Genomic DNA, 17864 nt, shown 5'->3' with positions numbered 1-17864 from the left:
GTTGGTTGCGTTCACAAACACAGGAATTGCACACAGAAATAGGGAGCATACCCTGTCCTGCATTTTTGCATGTGCAGCTCTGAATGTGCTGTTCTGGAGATCTGGACCTTAGCCTCTCTGTCTTAGCATCCCCATCTATAGCCTTGGAAACATTGACAATTAGCTGTGTCTCAGCTGTTGTGAAGCATGTTTAGTTAGTGTTTGTAAAGTGCCTTGAAGATAAATATGTTAGTGGAAAATCCTGCTCTGATTAGTAACTGCTCAAGTCAGGGGCTGAGGAGAGTGGAAGGACTCTGAGGTATCTGAACAGCACAAGGTGCACTGGAGGAAGAGGGGAGGATTTTATCTTCTGCACTCTCAGGTGGATTGTGCCGCAGTATTATTTTTCACATAAAGTAACTGTAAATATGACATTGGGAGACATACGAGATCAGAATAGGAGAGAGGTATGTTGCAGTTGGTGTTTTGGTCACCTGTATTACCACTGTATAATTCAACTGATATTCAAAGGACCAGATTCATCCCTGGGGCAGCTCCATTGACTCAAAGAGATGAATTTGCCTTAGAATTCCGGTCTATATTCACTTAGGACACAGTTCTGTGAATCCTCCATGCAATCCCATAGAAATTGTCCAGCGAGAATTATTGTCAGTGCTTTTGGCAAGATCACCAAAAAGAAGCTCCTATTCACCTGTATAGACAGGTCTTTTAAAACACGTTTGAATGCTACAGAGTTTATCTGTGTGTGGACTATCCTAAATCCACTACTAAACCTACGAGGTGAATGAATATTTGGGTCCTTCTTTCTATCTTACAGGAAGAATATGTGCAAGAAGGAATTAGGTGGACACCCATAGATTATTTCAACAACAAAATAGTATGTGACCTCATAGAGAATAAAGTGGTAAGTTTTTTTCACAAATACGGATGAATGAAACTGAGACATTTTTTTCTAAGCTAATTATTGGGACTGCTTTGCAGTGAAGAGTGGACCAAGGGAAAACTCAAGCAGGGTTGTGCAGCAAGTGGGACACCCTAATCCCAAACGTGTACATGTATTAGAGAAGCACCGAAAGCAGAACCCTATATTAGTGCTGGTCAAAAAACAAAACAAAAAAACCCAACAAGTTTTTCCTCCTGGAAAATGGAGTTTTGTCCAAATCTAAATTTTCCATGAACTCCATGATGCACTGAGGTGGCTCTGTCACAGGGAGAGCTTGCAGTGAATCATGGGAAATGTAGTCCATCTGGTGAGCTGGGTTCATAGGGGAGAATGGGACATGAGGGACCCAAAACTACAACTGTTATGAGGCACTGTGGCAGCTCAGGCAGAAGCAGAGATTAATGTTGACCCAAAACAAGTCATTTTGACATTTCCAGGTAAAATTTTTTCAGAACTTTTTTCCCATGAAAAGTTTTACTATTTAGACTTTTCATCCTGATTATGGATGAAAACAAATGTGAAAATATCAGAATTTCCCATGGGATGGAAATTCTGGTTTGTTCAAGCAGCTCTACTATTTACTCGCACACAAAGCCCCAAACTTTGGACTTGGTTCAAAGGAAATAGTAAACCATATGCATAGCATTCCCAATTTTGCCTCTCTCTTATCTGTGTGTACAGAGACATTTGGGTAAGTTAACGTTATGTGTGTCATACTACAATTTTAGAGATTTAATTCAGAGTTTGTCAAGTTGTAGAAAGTGAGACTAATAATATTTATTTGAAATGTGGGTTAGTTTTTTGGTGGTGGGGAAGAAAATTGTCTAACTATTTGTGACAGCTACAAGCTAAAAGAAGATTTTTTGGACACATTCACTTTCCTCTGTATCATTAGAGCTCTCTAGTCAATCCTAGGACTTCCAGTTCTTCTTGGTCTTTGCTTTCATGCTAATGGACAAATTAACCCCAGGTATAACTCCGCTGGCTGACGAGAAATTACATTTGGCATGAATTTACTCTAGTATTTTGCTCTATCAAGGAATTTCTCTTTTTCTGGAAAGACCCTGATACCATATTATGTTTCTTTTCTTTTCCTTTGCCCCCCATCCCCATTTAACTTTGCCCTGTCAGAATCCCCCAGGAATTATGAGCATTTTGGATGATGTGTGTGCCACAATGCATGCAGTGGGAGAGGGAGCTGACCAGACACTGCTCCAGAAACTCCAGATGCAGATTGGGACTCATGAACATTTCAACAGCTGGAACCAGGGATTTATCATTCACCATTATGCAGGAAAGGTGCCACCGAAAAATAGTTTTTAAAAGGAAAATAATCTATTTTTTTAAATGCTGTCTTTTTTTTTTTTTTTTTTTTTTTTTAAGTTAAAGCACAGTAATCAAATGGAGGGGAAATAATTTTAACCCTTGATTAAAATTAAATTATCAGTTGCACAACTTTATCAAATTTATAGAGTATGACCCTCCTCTGACTGCCATCAGTTTTCCACTGATATAACTCCGTTGACTTCAAAGGAGTTACTTTTGTTTTACCCAAGTGTGAGAGGAGAATCAGGCCCCATGTTCTCAAAGGGTACGTCTACACTTAAAACTTCTGCAAGTATTGTAATGTCTGTTAGGGTTGTGGGCTTTTTAATGACATTTTTATATAGGCAAAAACCCTAGTGCAGCTGCAGTTGTACTAGCAAAACAGTGCTTTTTCCAATACTGCTTATTTCATTTGGGGAAATTATAAATTATGATGGCAAAAATATTCTTTTTCCATTATAAACTCCATCTACACTAGGAAGGTTTGCTTCTATAGCTTTGCTGGCAAACCTTTTCTAGTGTAGACTGGGTTAAATCTGAGGCTGAGCTGTGTTTCTTCTCTACAATAGTTTGGATTTTTTAAATTTTTGGTTTAATCTCACACTAGACAATGGTGCTAGAGTCAGATTAGCAATTTGCACACATGTTGCTACAATATTTACAACAAAATCACTAGTTAAAACTGTTATCAATATACTTACAGATGCGCAGTATCATTCAAATTTTACTGCATGTCACAGAGAGAGAGAGAGAGAGAGAGAGACTAAGGACCTACTTTAATTGAGAAAAAAAGGAAGAAGCCTGTCCGGTTTTCATTTCTTCCTTAGGCCACCCTTACTCACACGAGTAGACTCTTTACAGTGTAATAGGTTCTATTGAAATCAGTGGGACCGCTTATGGAGTAACATGCTGCTTAACAAGAGTAAGTGTGTCAGAATCTGACCCTGAACTTGTACTGTGGCAGCACACTGCAGGGATTTCAGAAAGTGTGTTAATTTACATATCAAATGTGCACACAACAGGAGTAAGTTGGTAGCCGTAGCTCTGAATTTCCTTGATTTGTTGATTAAATTTAGGTCCTTTGCATTAGTTTATTTGATCAGTTATTAAAAATACAAAATAAAACTAACCAAGAAATCCATGTAAGTATCAGTCAATAGTATTTACATGGACATCTAAAATAGAAGTGCAGAAAAAAGAGTCTTGGAAAGTATTGGGTAAATGCCTGTTCTGTTTCCAAGAGAATGCCATTGTAAACCTTAGAAATTCATTGAGAACTAAAATTAGAATTAGAATCATAACAGTATGAAACATGGATATACAGTAAAAGGTGTTATGAAAAGTAAATAGTTGTATGTACATAGTGTGACAGGCTCAGACCGGATGGCTACCAGAGAGGGCTAGAAGGCCAAAATATCAGCCCAGGCTCAGCAAGTCCCTTTTCCCCTGGTAGCTGAGCAGGGGTTATTCCAGGCTAACTAGCACATGGAGCCAGTCAAGGCCCCGTCTAGGACTGGTTAAAAGCCTCCCCTCCAGAGAAAGGGTATGGCTGGAGTTGAGAGTGAGGTGAGCTACCAGAGTGTGAGCAGGCAAGATGCTGTCAAGATCCAGGAGGCTTTAGGAGAAGGAGCAGAACAGAAACCTGCAGGTACAAAGACTGGGGGAGAGAAAAACCCTGCTCGAAGAGGGTAAAGGACCTCTCCCAGGCCTGGAGGCCTAAGGGAAGAGACCCTGCCAGAAGGGAAAGATTGAACTGGACATTTGGTTTGGGCACTGCCATGCCCAGTGGGGCTGTCAGGGGTCAAGAGCCTTCCCTGGCAAGGAGGCCAGGAAGGACCCCTGTCTGAGCAGGGTATGCACATTAAGTCAAGTGGCATGGGGAAGTAACCCAGGGAAGCTAGCAGCTTTCCTGAAGCCACAGTGCGAGGCTGCTACTTGTAGGGTCCCTGGATTGGGGCCTGGAGTTGAAGATGGGACCGGACCCCCTGGAACTCCCCTACCGGCCATTCACTGGAGGGGCAAGAGCCCTAGCGAAGAGGCAAGGGCCTGTGAGAACCAAAGACAGGACCGGGAGCCATCAGGGAGTGACCACCTTAGAGAAGTTGTATTACCTTCCCCCACCATTAGAGGGTAGAAGAACACTAAAGGGTGAAGCAGTTCCCTGACCTACTGCTAAAAGGAAGCGCTGGACCCATCGAGGTAGAGGAAGAGCTTTGCCACAACAGATACTTTTCACATATTTATATCCTGCTTAATTGCCAAAGCAATCAGTATGTCTAAGGTTTAACAGTTTGCAAAACTAGGAGGTGTGAAGAAAAAGCAAAAAGTATTAAAATATTTCTTGGAAGAGAGGAAAAAGACAAATGACTGACAGTTTGTTGCCAGAATTTAGATCAATATGAATGAAAGCAGCTGAATTATAAGCCTCTGAAAAGTGGTGTTTCCAATGGAAACCACAACTATGCTTAACAGTTAGATTAAAGCAATTTTCTAATAAAATATAGTCCAACTATTTATCATGGCATACTATGTGTGAGTGGCTAGAAGATCAGCAACCTACCATTGGTTGTTAGGCAATTGAAAAGAACACAACACAACCTTCTAAGTGAAAATTTGAATGAAGCCGTTGTCTTCAATGAGACCAAGATTTCACCCAGTATTTTCTTATTGCAGTAGCTTGTGGACAACAGTGAGGTGCAGAATATTTCATGTATTCTGGTTGGCATAGCTTATTACTAGAGGGGTTTCGGTATCAGCCTACCATACATGTCTCTTGGCATGGCGATAAAACTAGCAAGACTTCAACATGCAGAAACAGTCAATCCCAATTTTTCTCTCTTGTCTACTGACTGCAAAAATTGTTTCCGTTATGGACGGCAGTGCTATGATACCATTAAGAGAGTCTTTTTTTCTTTTCTTTTCTTTTTTTTAGAAGAGTGAAATAAAGGAACTTAACCTGAAATCTAGTCAGTTTAAAGAAAACAAGTCAAAAATATTTTTGGCTATTACATCTGTCCCCAAGTCTCTCTGACAATTTTTGTGGTTTTTACAAATGACTTTCTCTATCTGTGGCAGTGTGAGAGACCCAGCAAAACCAGAAGGGAAATGAATTACACAGGAGGAACAGTGAAACTGACTTCACAGAAAATGCTGTCAAATGCACTAACTATATATAATATAAATTTCCCCCCTCTAAGCCATCAGTTATAGTAATTTTAGGTGTTGGTTGTAACAGCAGTAGTAAAACATTTTCAGACAGAAAGGAAATCCATCCTTGATGGTGTCCCCCTTAAATCTGAAGTAAATATGCAGGTGTTCTGCTTATTATTTTGTACTATGTCTTGCTATATTTTTCCTGTTTGTTCATGATTTTTTTTAACACTACAATATTCATTGGTCTTATTTAATTACAGAAAACACTGATTATGCAGAATGTTTATTGTTGTTGTTTTTCCCTATATGAGACTAAATTTATTCCCAGGCTGTTGCATCTCATTAACCAGCTGTGTGGTATTCTTTTTCATTATATTCTAAATACATAGCTGATCTCCGCTAAGTCTTACATGACAAATTCATGAGGCAAATTATATACACAATCAGATCAACAGAAAAATCATGGGGGTTTTAAAAAATTGTTTAATTGTCAGGTTCTCTCTATTTGATTTCCACCTTGGCCCAGGTATCCTATGATATGGATGGATTCTGTGAGAGGAATCGGGATGTTCTTTTCATGGACTTGATTGAACTCATGCAAAGCAGTGAGCTGTACGTAGACAAAACTTATTTAAAGCTTACACTTTTGGGGACTAGTGTGTTGGTTCAAGTAGATGCAAAGGGCCTGATTCTCCACTGCCTTGCATCAGGCATAGTCATTTACACCTGTGCAAAGTGGGTATAAAATATGACCAGATCAGAAGGGTAGTATTTTGTAGCCAGTTTGGACTCACCTTGCACTGATGTGAATGAGTACAAAAGGTGCAAGGTCAGTGGAGATCAGGCCAAAGGTAGACCAGGTATGATCAGTTGGCAGGCTAGACATGGTCAGAATCTAGCCCTGAATAAGGGTGTCAGGATCTAGTCCAATAGTTTGTAAAGTGCTTTGAAATCATCAGATGAAAGGTTCTGGGTTGAAGATACAAAGTAGCATTTTAAATATTGTATATTTTAATTAATAATGTTGATGTGTTAACTTTTTAAAAAAAATTAAGGCTATCCACATAATATTCCTTTGAATCTGGGATTTTGTGATCCTTCAGAAATTTATGTGTCAGTGAAAGGGATCACTGAAAAAGCAGAGGACATGTATGCAGATAAAGCTGTTGGAAAATGTTGACCTTAGATTGATTTGGTATGGCTGCTTTCACAAATGACTGTAAATAATCATACGTATTCTACTAAACCACCAGTTTCCACCATGTATCTCTTGATATATTGCATTGTGTACAATGCATGATTGTCCTGTACTCATACACCAACACATCTTGCTATTCCTTTTCCAGACCTTTTATAAAGGCTCTATTTCCTGAAAACCTCCAAGCAGACAAGAAAGGCCGGCCAACCACTGCTGGCAGTAAAATTAAGGTATGCTCAGTTTATGTATCTTGGACATAATGGGGAAAGGGCATGGACAATTTTTCTTGAAGTTGGCATTATTTTTGCCCTTGAAAACTTTCCTTTTACAGTAACAGGATCAACTCAGAGAAGTCTGATGCCCTAGCCTAAATAAAGGGACAAAAAAGCCAGTTTCCCATCTGAGACTCCTATACCAACAGTTACTGAAGATTTTTCTAACCTACCTATGTGACATCTGTTTTAACTGAATTGCTGAGTTAGACCTTGTGACCGCTTCATACTTAATATTTGCATAGTGTTGGGAACATAAGTCAGTGTAGTGGCAGTTGGTGGACTTTGTCAGTGGATGTAAAGTCAATCTGGTTGTATTAATTTGTGCACTCAGTGTGTACAGGTGCCTAGAGATTACAATGGGTATATTTTACTATTCAAATCAATAAAATGGAAAAGTTTCCTTTTTTTGATTGAGCAAAGATGACTTATACAAAACAAGAGGCAAGAAATAGAAAGATAACTGTCCAGTAATGTAAAAGTTACTGATAGCATCCTTTCTGGCCTTCAATTTTTGAGATTTTTAATGGAAACTCCTTGTGAACTATGACTTTTTTCCCCCATGTACGTGACTATTTCCATATAGCCCTTTCGCAGGGTTACATTGAATCTCTCTGTAGACACCCACAAATGTGGCTACTTGCTGACTCATGCTGCACATTATCCAAAGATACTGTGGTGGTCAGCGAAGTAGCAGTGACGACTGGCGCTTTGTAGAAATGTCCTAGATGATTTACCTGAATCAGCTCATATCTAAATTTTGTTTCTCATTTCACAGAAACAAGCAAATGATCTCGTTGGTACCCTGATGAAATGTACACCTCACTACATCCGCTGCATCAAGCCCAATGAAACAAAGAAGCCTCGAGACTGGGAGGACAGCAGGTATGAGTTAGCCAAGGATGGGGTGGGTAGAGCCACATAATAATCCAAACAGGGCTTCCTGTGAGCTACAGAAATAGAGCATTTATATTCACACAGCATACAGACAAACAGTTCTGGGCACAGTACTCAAGAGAATCTTTCAGAAATAAGACCTGGTATATAACACTTATTCTGTGGCCTCTCTTAAACTCTGAGGTAACTCTCAGTAGTCTTGTTTGATTTAGCATTATTAATTAATCTTAGTCTTTTCCTAGTCAGTTACGGGTAATCACAATTTACAGAATATATTTAAGTAAGTTGGCTGGTAATTAAGGGTTATATTTTCAGAGCAGTACAATAGGATTTACACACCCAAATCCTGTTACACACAAACAGGATGTAGCTTGTAACTTTTGTTTGCTGCTTTGAAAAACATAGCTTTTACTAGGTAGTTAAAATCCAGCACAATGCTTACTGGTGCTTTTATTAATTAAACTTTGAATGTAGTATATACACCAAAATGGTGTAGATATATAAATGTATAAATGAAGAATAGGAGATGTTGTATAGATGTACAAATGAAATATAGGAGACATTTTGTCTTCTCTACTTTGGTTTACATTTTTATTAGCTAGCAGTCTGAATAGAAATCACTCAGGGTATGTCTACACTGCAATAAAAGACCCCTGGCAAAGTCACAGCTGATCCAGGCCAGCTGACTCAGACTTGCAGGGCTCAGGTTGCAGGGCTTTAAAATTGCAGTAGACATTTGGACTCAGGCTCTGAGACTCTGTTTTCTGAAGATGTGTGGTGTTTTGCATTGCTTAGATAAATGGCGATGAAGTACAGATAAATAGAATACAACACACTGTGTGATACCAGCCCCAGAAGTAAACTGATATCCTGTATCCTTATAACTATGAGCACTTTTCCTCATTTTTAAAAGTAATGATCTCTCATTCGTTAAACTGGATTTTGTTTTTATATTCTATCTGTCGTAGTAAAGCCTCAAACACCCAGAAATTCTTCCTAGCTGTTAGTGATGTCCCCAAGGAAAGGCAGATCTGCTCATATGCATATCCCTAAGTAAAACTGTAGACTGCAGTTTGTTTCTATAGTGAAGATTAATGGAACTGACCAAAGGGATTTTTTGTTTTGCTGTTTTCCTTACATAGTCTTGTGATCTTACTGCAATGGGAACGTTCAGTGACACTGGAAATACATCTAACTGGGTTGAAATAGCTACAGTGGTATTTTGCTGAACAATGTTGGTTTAGCTTTTGAAAGGAATATCTTCCTGGGGTCATTTAGTCTCATGTACCACACCAATGCACACACATTTAAAAATGATTGTAACAGCATATCTGATCTGTTTACTTATTAGCATGTTATTGGACTTCAAAAATGTTGTTGTTTTGCTAAAGAGAGAATTTTGCCAAGAGAAATCTGAGTTACTCTGTGCTACACAAACCCATGTCACTCCAGGTTTGTATTTCAATCAAATAATTTTAGAAACTGTAGCACTCTTTTTAAGACAGAAATTGTATCAAATCTAAATTTTAGCAGGATTAGTTGTTTATTCCAAAATTTGGGGTGTTTCTTGAAAATGTGTTTTTTTTTTTTTCCATTCTGGTACAGCCACTTGGCCTGAAACTCAAAATTTCTGTATTAGCAGAATTCCCGGACCTTGACTCTGTTTGAGGCTGATGCCTAGAGGGAGAATTTTAGTGTTTTTTTTTATCCCCAGGAAAAAGAAAGGAGAAAAAAGAAATGTTTCAGACATTGTGTAGTGCTGGACACTGATATTGGCAGAGTAGTAAGAAAAAGGGAGTTGTATTGTTGTTCCACTGCATTATTCCATGTGTGAACAGGAGGGAAAGCTATAAACAGGAAAATATATTTTTGAACCTCATCTCTCTACTGTTACTGCACCAGAAGCCTTGAAATGGGTACAAAACCTAATTCAGTTTCTTGAACATTGTAAGATTAAAACGTGCAGCACTTCTTACTGTGAGTTTTTGAAATTCAAAAAGCACCTTACAATGTTTTAAGAAAACCATTTTTACAAACTTTTATTAAAAATAAGAAATAACTAGAGGGTTTTGTCATTGACAACATGGGATTTTAAAAATGAGAAATTATCCCTTTTTATAGAGTGAGTCATATAAAAGGAATGTCTCGATTAAAAAAATCAATGGGCAATACATCCTGTATGTCAGAGGCTTGGAATGAAGTTAAACTTTGAAAATAACTCCAGTAAGGCAACAGTTGAGAGGTACCAGAATTTGAAATAGGTCTTTGTAAAGAATGGAGAAATGGTAAGCAAAAGATTTAAAAAATTTATATATCTAATTTAAAGAAGGATTTTTAACAGCAGTGTTTTGTTGAAGTCACATGATTAAAACTTTAGCAATTCTGATGCTTCTTATTACAAGCTATTGTGATTTGGACCTAAACAAAAATCAATCATTTTAATACACACTCACTCCAGCTATTTGATGTGAATTATAAACATTCAGGAAACTAAGGAAATGCAGAGCAGCAAAGCAGGACTCATACAACAGAAACAAAAGTTCTCTGATAGATAGTCCCTTATTTGGAGTTAATAGCTAAGCTTTAAAAAGTGGTCTAACAGGATATACTTTTTTTTTAATTTAGAAAAATGTAAAGCATGCTCCCAAGCTCCAGAAGGGGAGAACGAAGTCCCAAAGAGAAGCCTTTTCTTCAACTTTCTTTTTTCCCCTTTGAGATTTAAGATGAAACCCTTAGCCCCTGTGCAGAACTGAAGTAAAAGGGCTTTACACAGAGGAACTATAGAGCTGTCAGAGGAATGACATTTTCCCCTTCAGCCCATAGACAGGATACAGAGCACCTCCACAGCCTGACTGTACAGCTCTTAGTTCAGCCCATGGGACTGGTGCCAGCCTACAGGGCTTGTGGCCTTTAGAACTCTTTAGTGTGCAGACTGGCTGAACATGCTCCCGCCACGCTCCCAGCCTGCCACAAATCTTCCTTCTTCAGTATGGCAGAGATAGGACCATGGAACTCAGGGACACACTGCCCAGCCTCTCTGCTTTCCAGCCCCTTGTACTCCAGAAGTGTGGTATTTTGATCCTTTGGCCATCAAACTCAGCTCTACTTGCACAATGTTGAGCCTGAATAGCCCAAGATAAGATACTATGTATGGCCTACCTACTGTCTAATTTTGAGCTATGTAAAGTGCAGGTAAAAATTTAAAATCTTCAATAAAAGAAAACAAGTTAGTCTCCTATTCCTTCTGCCTATGTCATCTCAGTATTTGGGGCATTTATGTAGATCAGCATTTACTTAGCTTTTTATGGCTAAGCATTAGAGCCAAGAACTGTGGACTAATCAAATCCTGAATTATCCATTAGAACTTTAATTTAAACTGAAGGAAAAAAAATAACAAAGTAAAATTGGAAAGTTAATGTTCTGTTTAAGAAACCTCTAAACAAATGAGAACAGGCTTAACCAAATGCTCATCCTTCTCTAAACTAGGAAAAACTGTAATGAATAAACTTAGGAGGGAGAGGCACAGAACAGCTACAATAACTGCACCCCAGTCTTGCTGGGATCCACATTTTCATTCCTCCATGTAGTGACATACAGTTTGAATAGTATTCCCTATATGCTCTGTGTGAGCACGCACATATGGATGCGGTTCAGAACTAGAGACTTTAAACAGACTATAGAATTTTAAGGATATATATATTCATAAATAGGCTGAAAAGAAAAGAATTATAAATCTCACTGTGTTTTTTCCCACAGGGTAAAGCATCAAGTGGAATACCTAGGGCTGAAAGAAAATATTCGAGTAAGGAGAGCAGGCTATGCCTACAGACGGGTATTCAAAAAGTTTTTGCAGAGGTATAGTATTACATTGCAGTGATGCTGTACAGTGATTTGTTAGATGGGCAGGGAAAGAGGAGGAAAGAAAAGCCACGAGCCCTGAAAAAACTTCTAGTTCTCTCCCATTAACTTTTACTGTGCAATATGCAGTTGCAGTTTACATAGAGATTTAAAAGAACAAAGGCTTTTAAAGCCAACTTTTTGCCATTGAGAATTATGTTCTTCTCTCAATTTACCTAAAGTATCAGTTCCTATTGCGGTGCTATAAGGATCCCGCAGAGGTAAGAATTAAAATCTGTAGGAATAGAGAGCTAGCAAAGTATTCAGCAGAGTACACTCCAGTCTATGAAAGCAACACTCCATTGAATGCCTTATAGTGGGGCTAGCACTGTATTTGTAGATTAACATGGCAATTATCTGCTGGCTGAGACACTCAAATGAAAGTAATTTCAACCAAATATTAATATATATATTCCAGCCTTTGGTGGAATAATTGACACATGGCTACCCAGAATCAAATAGAGACCAATCTGATTGATCAGCAAGCTGGTACTTTATTTTGGAAGCTTCCATCTTATATTCGAGAATCTAAGCTTTAATTCTAAAAAAACGTTATTGTTGCAAAGGATGAGATAAGCAGATCACCCAGCATTCCGCTGTGTGCCTCATAGAGAAAGGAACAGAACTACTCAAGATAGTGGATAAATCTAGAATAATGAGCATGGACATCTTGTTTTCATTTATCATCATGAGACTGTCAACCAAGAAGAACAGTTCAGTCTCAGTACCATACTCTTGTGCAAAATCAGATATGCTGGGATCAAGAAAATCCAAGGAATGATGCACCAAGATACAAAATATTGCGTCCTTTTTGGAAGCAACTCTCTTAGTGACAGTACACATGGTATGAAGCAGAGTCCTGCCCAGAAACCTCATGATTTTTAGCACGTTTCCCCCCTTTTTTAAAAACAGTGGGCAAAATTAATGAGTGGTGCAGTTCCAGAGAAATCATTAGAGTATTTCCAGGGATTCATTTGGCCCCTTTTCTGAGATAATTCATTGTGGAACAATGCTTCACATGATTTATTCTGCTCCTAGTCTTCCAGTAAAATATAAATGTACTTCAGATGTTATGCTGAAGAAATACAACTTGAAGAATGAAGCATTTTCTGTTTGGCAGACATAATAAGCAACCAATAATGCATGTTAAATCTCGCCTCAGCTAGATAATAGTTGAACATTGACCATGTATTAGAGCCATGCAGATCCAAAAATCTCTCTGAGAGATGTGCACAGTGAAAGCCACACCATACTTCGGGAAGAAGGTGAATAGATTTCTACTCTTACAGACAGAAATCCACAGCCAGTCTTGGTCCATGGAACCCCCTGGCAGTAGGATTTAGCTCTTTGCTTCAGTGCAGTTTTGTAAAGTTTAACTTCTTGTTATGAGTAAAGCTCTTCCTGCACCCTTTCCATTCACAGTTACCTAACATCCAGAACAAGCTCTGTTCTGACAGGATGAGTCAGTGTGAGTAAAAGTGGGCTAAGGCATGGGATGGACAGGAAATGCATGCTTGTGCAGTTGTTTTCATTGGGAGCTCCTTGGCAGCTCTATGTAAGTGGAGATTTCTGGGCTGAATGGACTTTTATGTCTGAAATTTACATTTGCATGCAAAAAGCCAATGTCACTGAAAAGGCCTGTGTGTTTTAAAGCAGAACCAATCCAAGAACTAAACCCCAGACTCCCATATTTAGACATATGACATAATTGCTTACTGTGGATTTATAATGGATTTTTTTTTTTTGGCAGTCACGATTTGGAATTTTTTCAAAAGCATTTTAGACACAGGCTCAGCACTTGTGCCTGAATCACTCTGCCACCTAATATTGCATGAGCTTGCAAGCCCAGATAGAAGGACATTAATTGAAAAGGACAGAATTATAAAATACACAGAGATATGTCTGAGGGGAGTGCTGTGCCACATGGCAATATACAATATAATACCATTGTATGTTGTTACATATTTAGACACTTCGCAGCATTCAATGTGTGAAGTGATCGTGGTGGATGTAACTGGAAGGGAAAAAAAGAGTTTTAGAGTATTACTTTTTTATAGCTGTGAAGATTACTATTTATATTTAAAGTATTTTAGTCTCTGATTTCCACTCCTTCCTCTCCCCTAAAAAATGGCTAGAATTTATGATATGTAACTTGTAAGACTTAGGGTCAAATTCAGAGGGAAAATGCAAGATAGTATAACTTAGTTTTTCTTTACGCTGACCTAGAGTCCCCTATATTCAGATTCCTTAGACCTACTTAAACTCACTCTGCTGATGAATTTACATGCTGAACAGCCAGAAGAAGCTGGAAATTAAACAGGGTGGGAACCTCTTTTATTTACAGCTTCTTCTTGCTCCTCCATATAAATTACACTAACTTTATACTCCCTGATGCATCAGGGTGGGTATACCTTGGTCTAAGATAGTTTTAGAGAAACCTAGTATTGTCCAAGTTACACCATCTTGCTTATTACCTCAGCATTTGATCCTTAAACATTTATAAATAGAGCTGGTCAAGTTAGTCATTACAGATGAAGTCCCTTTCGTTAGTTACTGAATTGTTCACAAATTCTCCCAGTTTTCTTCTCGTATGTTTGCTGTTCATAAGTTTTTGCTGAAGTTTGGACAAGTAATTTGCACATTTTAGGTTGTTCACAATCTATTGCCTGTAACTGCCTGTTATTTGTGTTGTGTGGTTTGTCATCTGCGTTGCATGGCATCTGATCCCTAACTGGGAAATGTTTTAGACAGGAGAACAATTAAAAATGAGTTTCCCCACTATTAATTTTGTAATAAATAACCATTTGTGCAGTTTCAGGGTCTGGAAACTTTGTCATTAACTCCCAGAAGTTGCCTCAATCCTCAGGAGTAGAAGGAACTCAGGAACGATAGTGAATCAAATTCAACACTTTATCACTTTTTTTTTTTTTCCACTATTCAAATAGTTCCACTAATAAACATGATTTACACTGTACCCCAGCATGCCTGGCAGGCCTTAGGAAAACAAAGCTGTGATAAGGTTGTCCAAAATGGAGATGAACATGATTGATTTTGGGGGGCAATTTTCACCAAAGTGCTGCAGCTCAGAAAAATTACTTATCTGCAGACAGGGTGAGGCAGATAAAGCCTAGCCCGTCAGTGGGCAGTGGAAGAAAAAAGCATTGTAACTCTGGCCCCGTGAGCTCCAAACTCCATGTTTCTATCTAGTTAACCCTTAGAAAACTGGGCAGTTGCCAAGTGGTTGTAACCTGGGAGTTAGCTAATTTCCAGGGTTTAAGGAGAATGCTATGGGTCTTCATACCAAGGGGAAGAGAGGCTGGGGCAGGAGTCCTGCCAGCAGTGAATGCCACCCTGTCCTGCCTCTTCTCTTCCAGGAACCACCATTTCTCCCATGACTGGCTCTGTCTCTAGCAGGGGGCCAGAGTCAAAGTCCCTCCCCATCCTCCTGTAGGAAAGGCCAAGCCAGGGGCCTCCTGCCACAGAGCCCAGAATGGCTCTGTGCTGAAGAGCAGGCCAGCTGCTGGCAACAGCTGGACAGAGCGTGAGGCTAGCTACTAGCGTAGAAATTAGAGGTGCTTCACAAATGCCATAACAAGGATGAGAGGAGTAGGGCGGAGAAGGGTTGGAATGGGAAACAAGCCAGGTATTTGGGGAGGAGTCAGTGAGGTGTCAAGGATGAGTTACTGATGACCTCATTATAAATACTGCTGATGAACCTATTTGTCCTGAGATTGTCTAGGGTTAAGGAAGCAAAGCTTGTGGTATGTGTTTTAGTTGCCTACTATTGGCTTAGGGAGACAGACTGGAAAGGTTGGGACCGACGACATTGTAGTTATTCATACTGGACAGCCCAATCTTGGTTAAAGAGAAAACCCATAAATTTGTGTGTCTTTCCATAATCTCTATAAGCACTGGGACTACACAGAACAGAGGGGCCAACCCTAGGGGCAGTACTGGTTAAGAGCCAAGGGCATTCTTCCCCTGCTGTGTGATGCCAAGTCTTAATATTTGTCTTCTCTTACTGCCAGATATGCCATTTTGACCAAAGCAACCTGGCCTTCCTGGAAAGGAGATGAGAAACAAGGGGTTCTTCACCTGCTCCAGTCAGTCAACATGGACCCTGACCAATACCAGCTTGGGAAAACTAAGATCTTCATCAAAGCTCCAGAGTCTGTGAGTATGACTGAGCTTGAGTCTCTGAGCATGGCACAATTTGATTGGCATTGGTACAGTTCTGCCTTCTCAGGCTGTGCAAGGGGCCTTTATGGGCAGGACCTGAGAGGGCTGGAATAATTTCATTCTAGCCAGGCTTGACAGGTCACACACAAGTCCACTCTAAGGATGGAAACAAGGCTTAGAGGTGCTTTTATTATGTGCGCAATATGTAATAAGGCTGCTGCCTGACTTCCCATAACACAGTGAGCATGAGAAAGTCTTCCTAAGGAAGGCAAAGCAGGATGTGAGAATTCTTTGGAAAGGGGGTTTTGTTACAAAGTACGTGAGTGTTACATAGGACATGATTTGCATTTAGTTGGTTGTAAGAAACTGCAGTATTGGAGGAGTCAAGCTCTGAAAGCATATGTGTAACCATCGGAACAAGAAATAAAACAAGTATTTATCAATCACAAACTTAACTGATGAGGGGTAGAATCACTGCAGATAAAATCCCCAAAATATTATGGAGAAGAAATTTTGTATTTCCAGTAATAGATCAGCATCTATCATGACTGAGATGTGAGATATGACCCCATTAGGGAGCTGTACTGAGTATTTATCACAATATTTGATGAACTCTTGTTGAAAAAATTCAAGTTCAACAACTTCTGTTGAAAATTTTTTTCTTTTTTTTACATTTGTTACTCAAAAAAGCTCCTTTTTAGTGGGAAAACATAACCCATTCAGCATCATGTAGTCCTTTTCAGTCCTGAGACAATCAGACTTTTGGAACAGAATCACATTCATTAGTGATGGCACAAGACCTAGTGGTTCACTTAGAGCCTGGTCCAACATCCACTGAAGTCAACAAAAGTCTTTTCATGAACTTCAGTGGATATCAGGGCCTGAGTCAGTGGACTGTTCCCATTCCAGTACATTTTTCTAGTGCGTTGTCCTGTTTAGTTTTAAATGTCATGTGATGCTACTTCCATGATTTCCCTTGAAAGAGTATTCAAAAGCCTAATAGATCATGAAGGCTGCCTGGAAAATTTTATGACAAAATATGTTTTATGACAAAACTGAGAATTGGATTTTTAACTTAATTAAAATATTCACAGGAAGTATTTGTTTTCCTCAAAAATGTTCAGTTTTTTTCATTGGTAAAACCAAACCTGACTTTTGGGGGATTTTGGCAGTTTTTGGCTGAGAACCAAAAAAATTTTCTGTTTTGACAAAAAAGTTGAAATTTTCCATGAAGGGAGAGATGCATATTTTCCAGCCAGCTCCGAGATCACATATCTTCCCCGAAAAATGTACCCAGCCATTGGCACCACAGTATTGGCTTATTAAATTATTCAAATTGTTAGAAAGGGTTGCATTAATTTTGAGTGAAGTGAAGCTTTTAATGACTCATGTAAGCTTATATTTTGTTTGTGTCAAAATAAAAGGAGGCCTGTGATTGTTACGGGGGAAAAAAAGCATTTGATTTGCTATGGGGGAGTGTGAAAGGAACTGACCATGTAATGAATACATTCATTTTTTATTAAAAGAATTTCTCCGGTATTTTTGTTTCACAACTTATCTTACAGTGAACAGCACTTTTTTTAATCTTAATATTTTTATTGGATGAGGGAGTGTGTGACTTTGATGGCCTTAAATTATAGCTGATGGGCTGCTTTGCTTTGCTATACTGCAATTAGCATGACTGTTGGCCAAAAAAAAAAAAAAGTATGTGCTGACAGGATGCAACATCAGTAATGTTGCTGTAACCTAAAGTGCACTGATTAAGAGCGTGATCATGCCCCCGCTGAATTTGATTGAAGTTTTGCTATTGACATCAGTAGAAGGACGAGAGACTGTGTGCTGAAATCCTATCTGGTGCTTGCATCATTGTGAAGGGAATTTTATAAGCTTTCTATAGATGGAGAGTTGCCAGGTAACTGTGAAGTAAGGTTTTATGAATGGCACACAGGAGGCCTTGGTTATTTCCATTACACACCTGAATAAATAACTGTCTTCACGT

The 17864-nt window shown here is 39.0% G+C and overlaps 1 protein-coding gene across 4 annotated transcripts in view; it reads left to right on the top strand.

Moving 5' to 3' along the window:
* Positions 1-17864, top strand: part of MYO1E (myosin IE) — a 131676-nt gene that overhangs the window by 80826 nt on the left and 32986 nt on the right. For all 4 annotated transcript variants that reach the window (XM_067555957.1, XM_067555955.1, XM_067555956.1 and 1 more), the window contains 7 exons: positions 818-904; positions 2075-2242; positions 5949-6034; positions 6769-6850; positions 7671-7777; positions 11546-11644; positions 15715-15859. In XM_067555957.1, the coding sequence (XP_067412058.1) occupies positions 818-904; positions 2075-2242; positions 5949-6034; positions 6769-6850; positions 7671-7777; positions 11546-11644; positions 15715-15859 (774 nt within the window). The remainder of the gene's footprint in view (positions 1-817; positions 905-2074; positions 2243-5948; positions 6035-6768; positions 6851-7670; positions 7778-11545; positions 11645-15714; positions 15860-17864) is intronic.

Source organism: Emydura macquarii, unplaced genomic scaffold (genome assembly GCF_026122565.2).
Source record: "Emydura macquarii macquarii isolate MOO-44397 ecotype Brisbane River unplaced genomic scaffold, CSIRO-AGI_Emac_v2 contig_1644, whole genome shotgun sequence".
Lineage (NCBI taxonomy): Eukaryota > Metazoa > Chordata > Testudines > Chelidae > Emydura > Emydura macquarii.
This window is presented reverse-complemented; position numbering and strand designations above follow the sequence as displayed.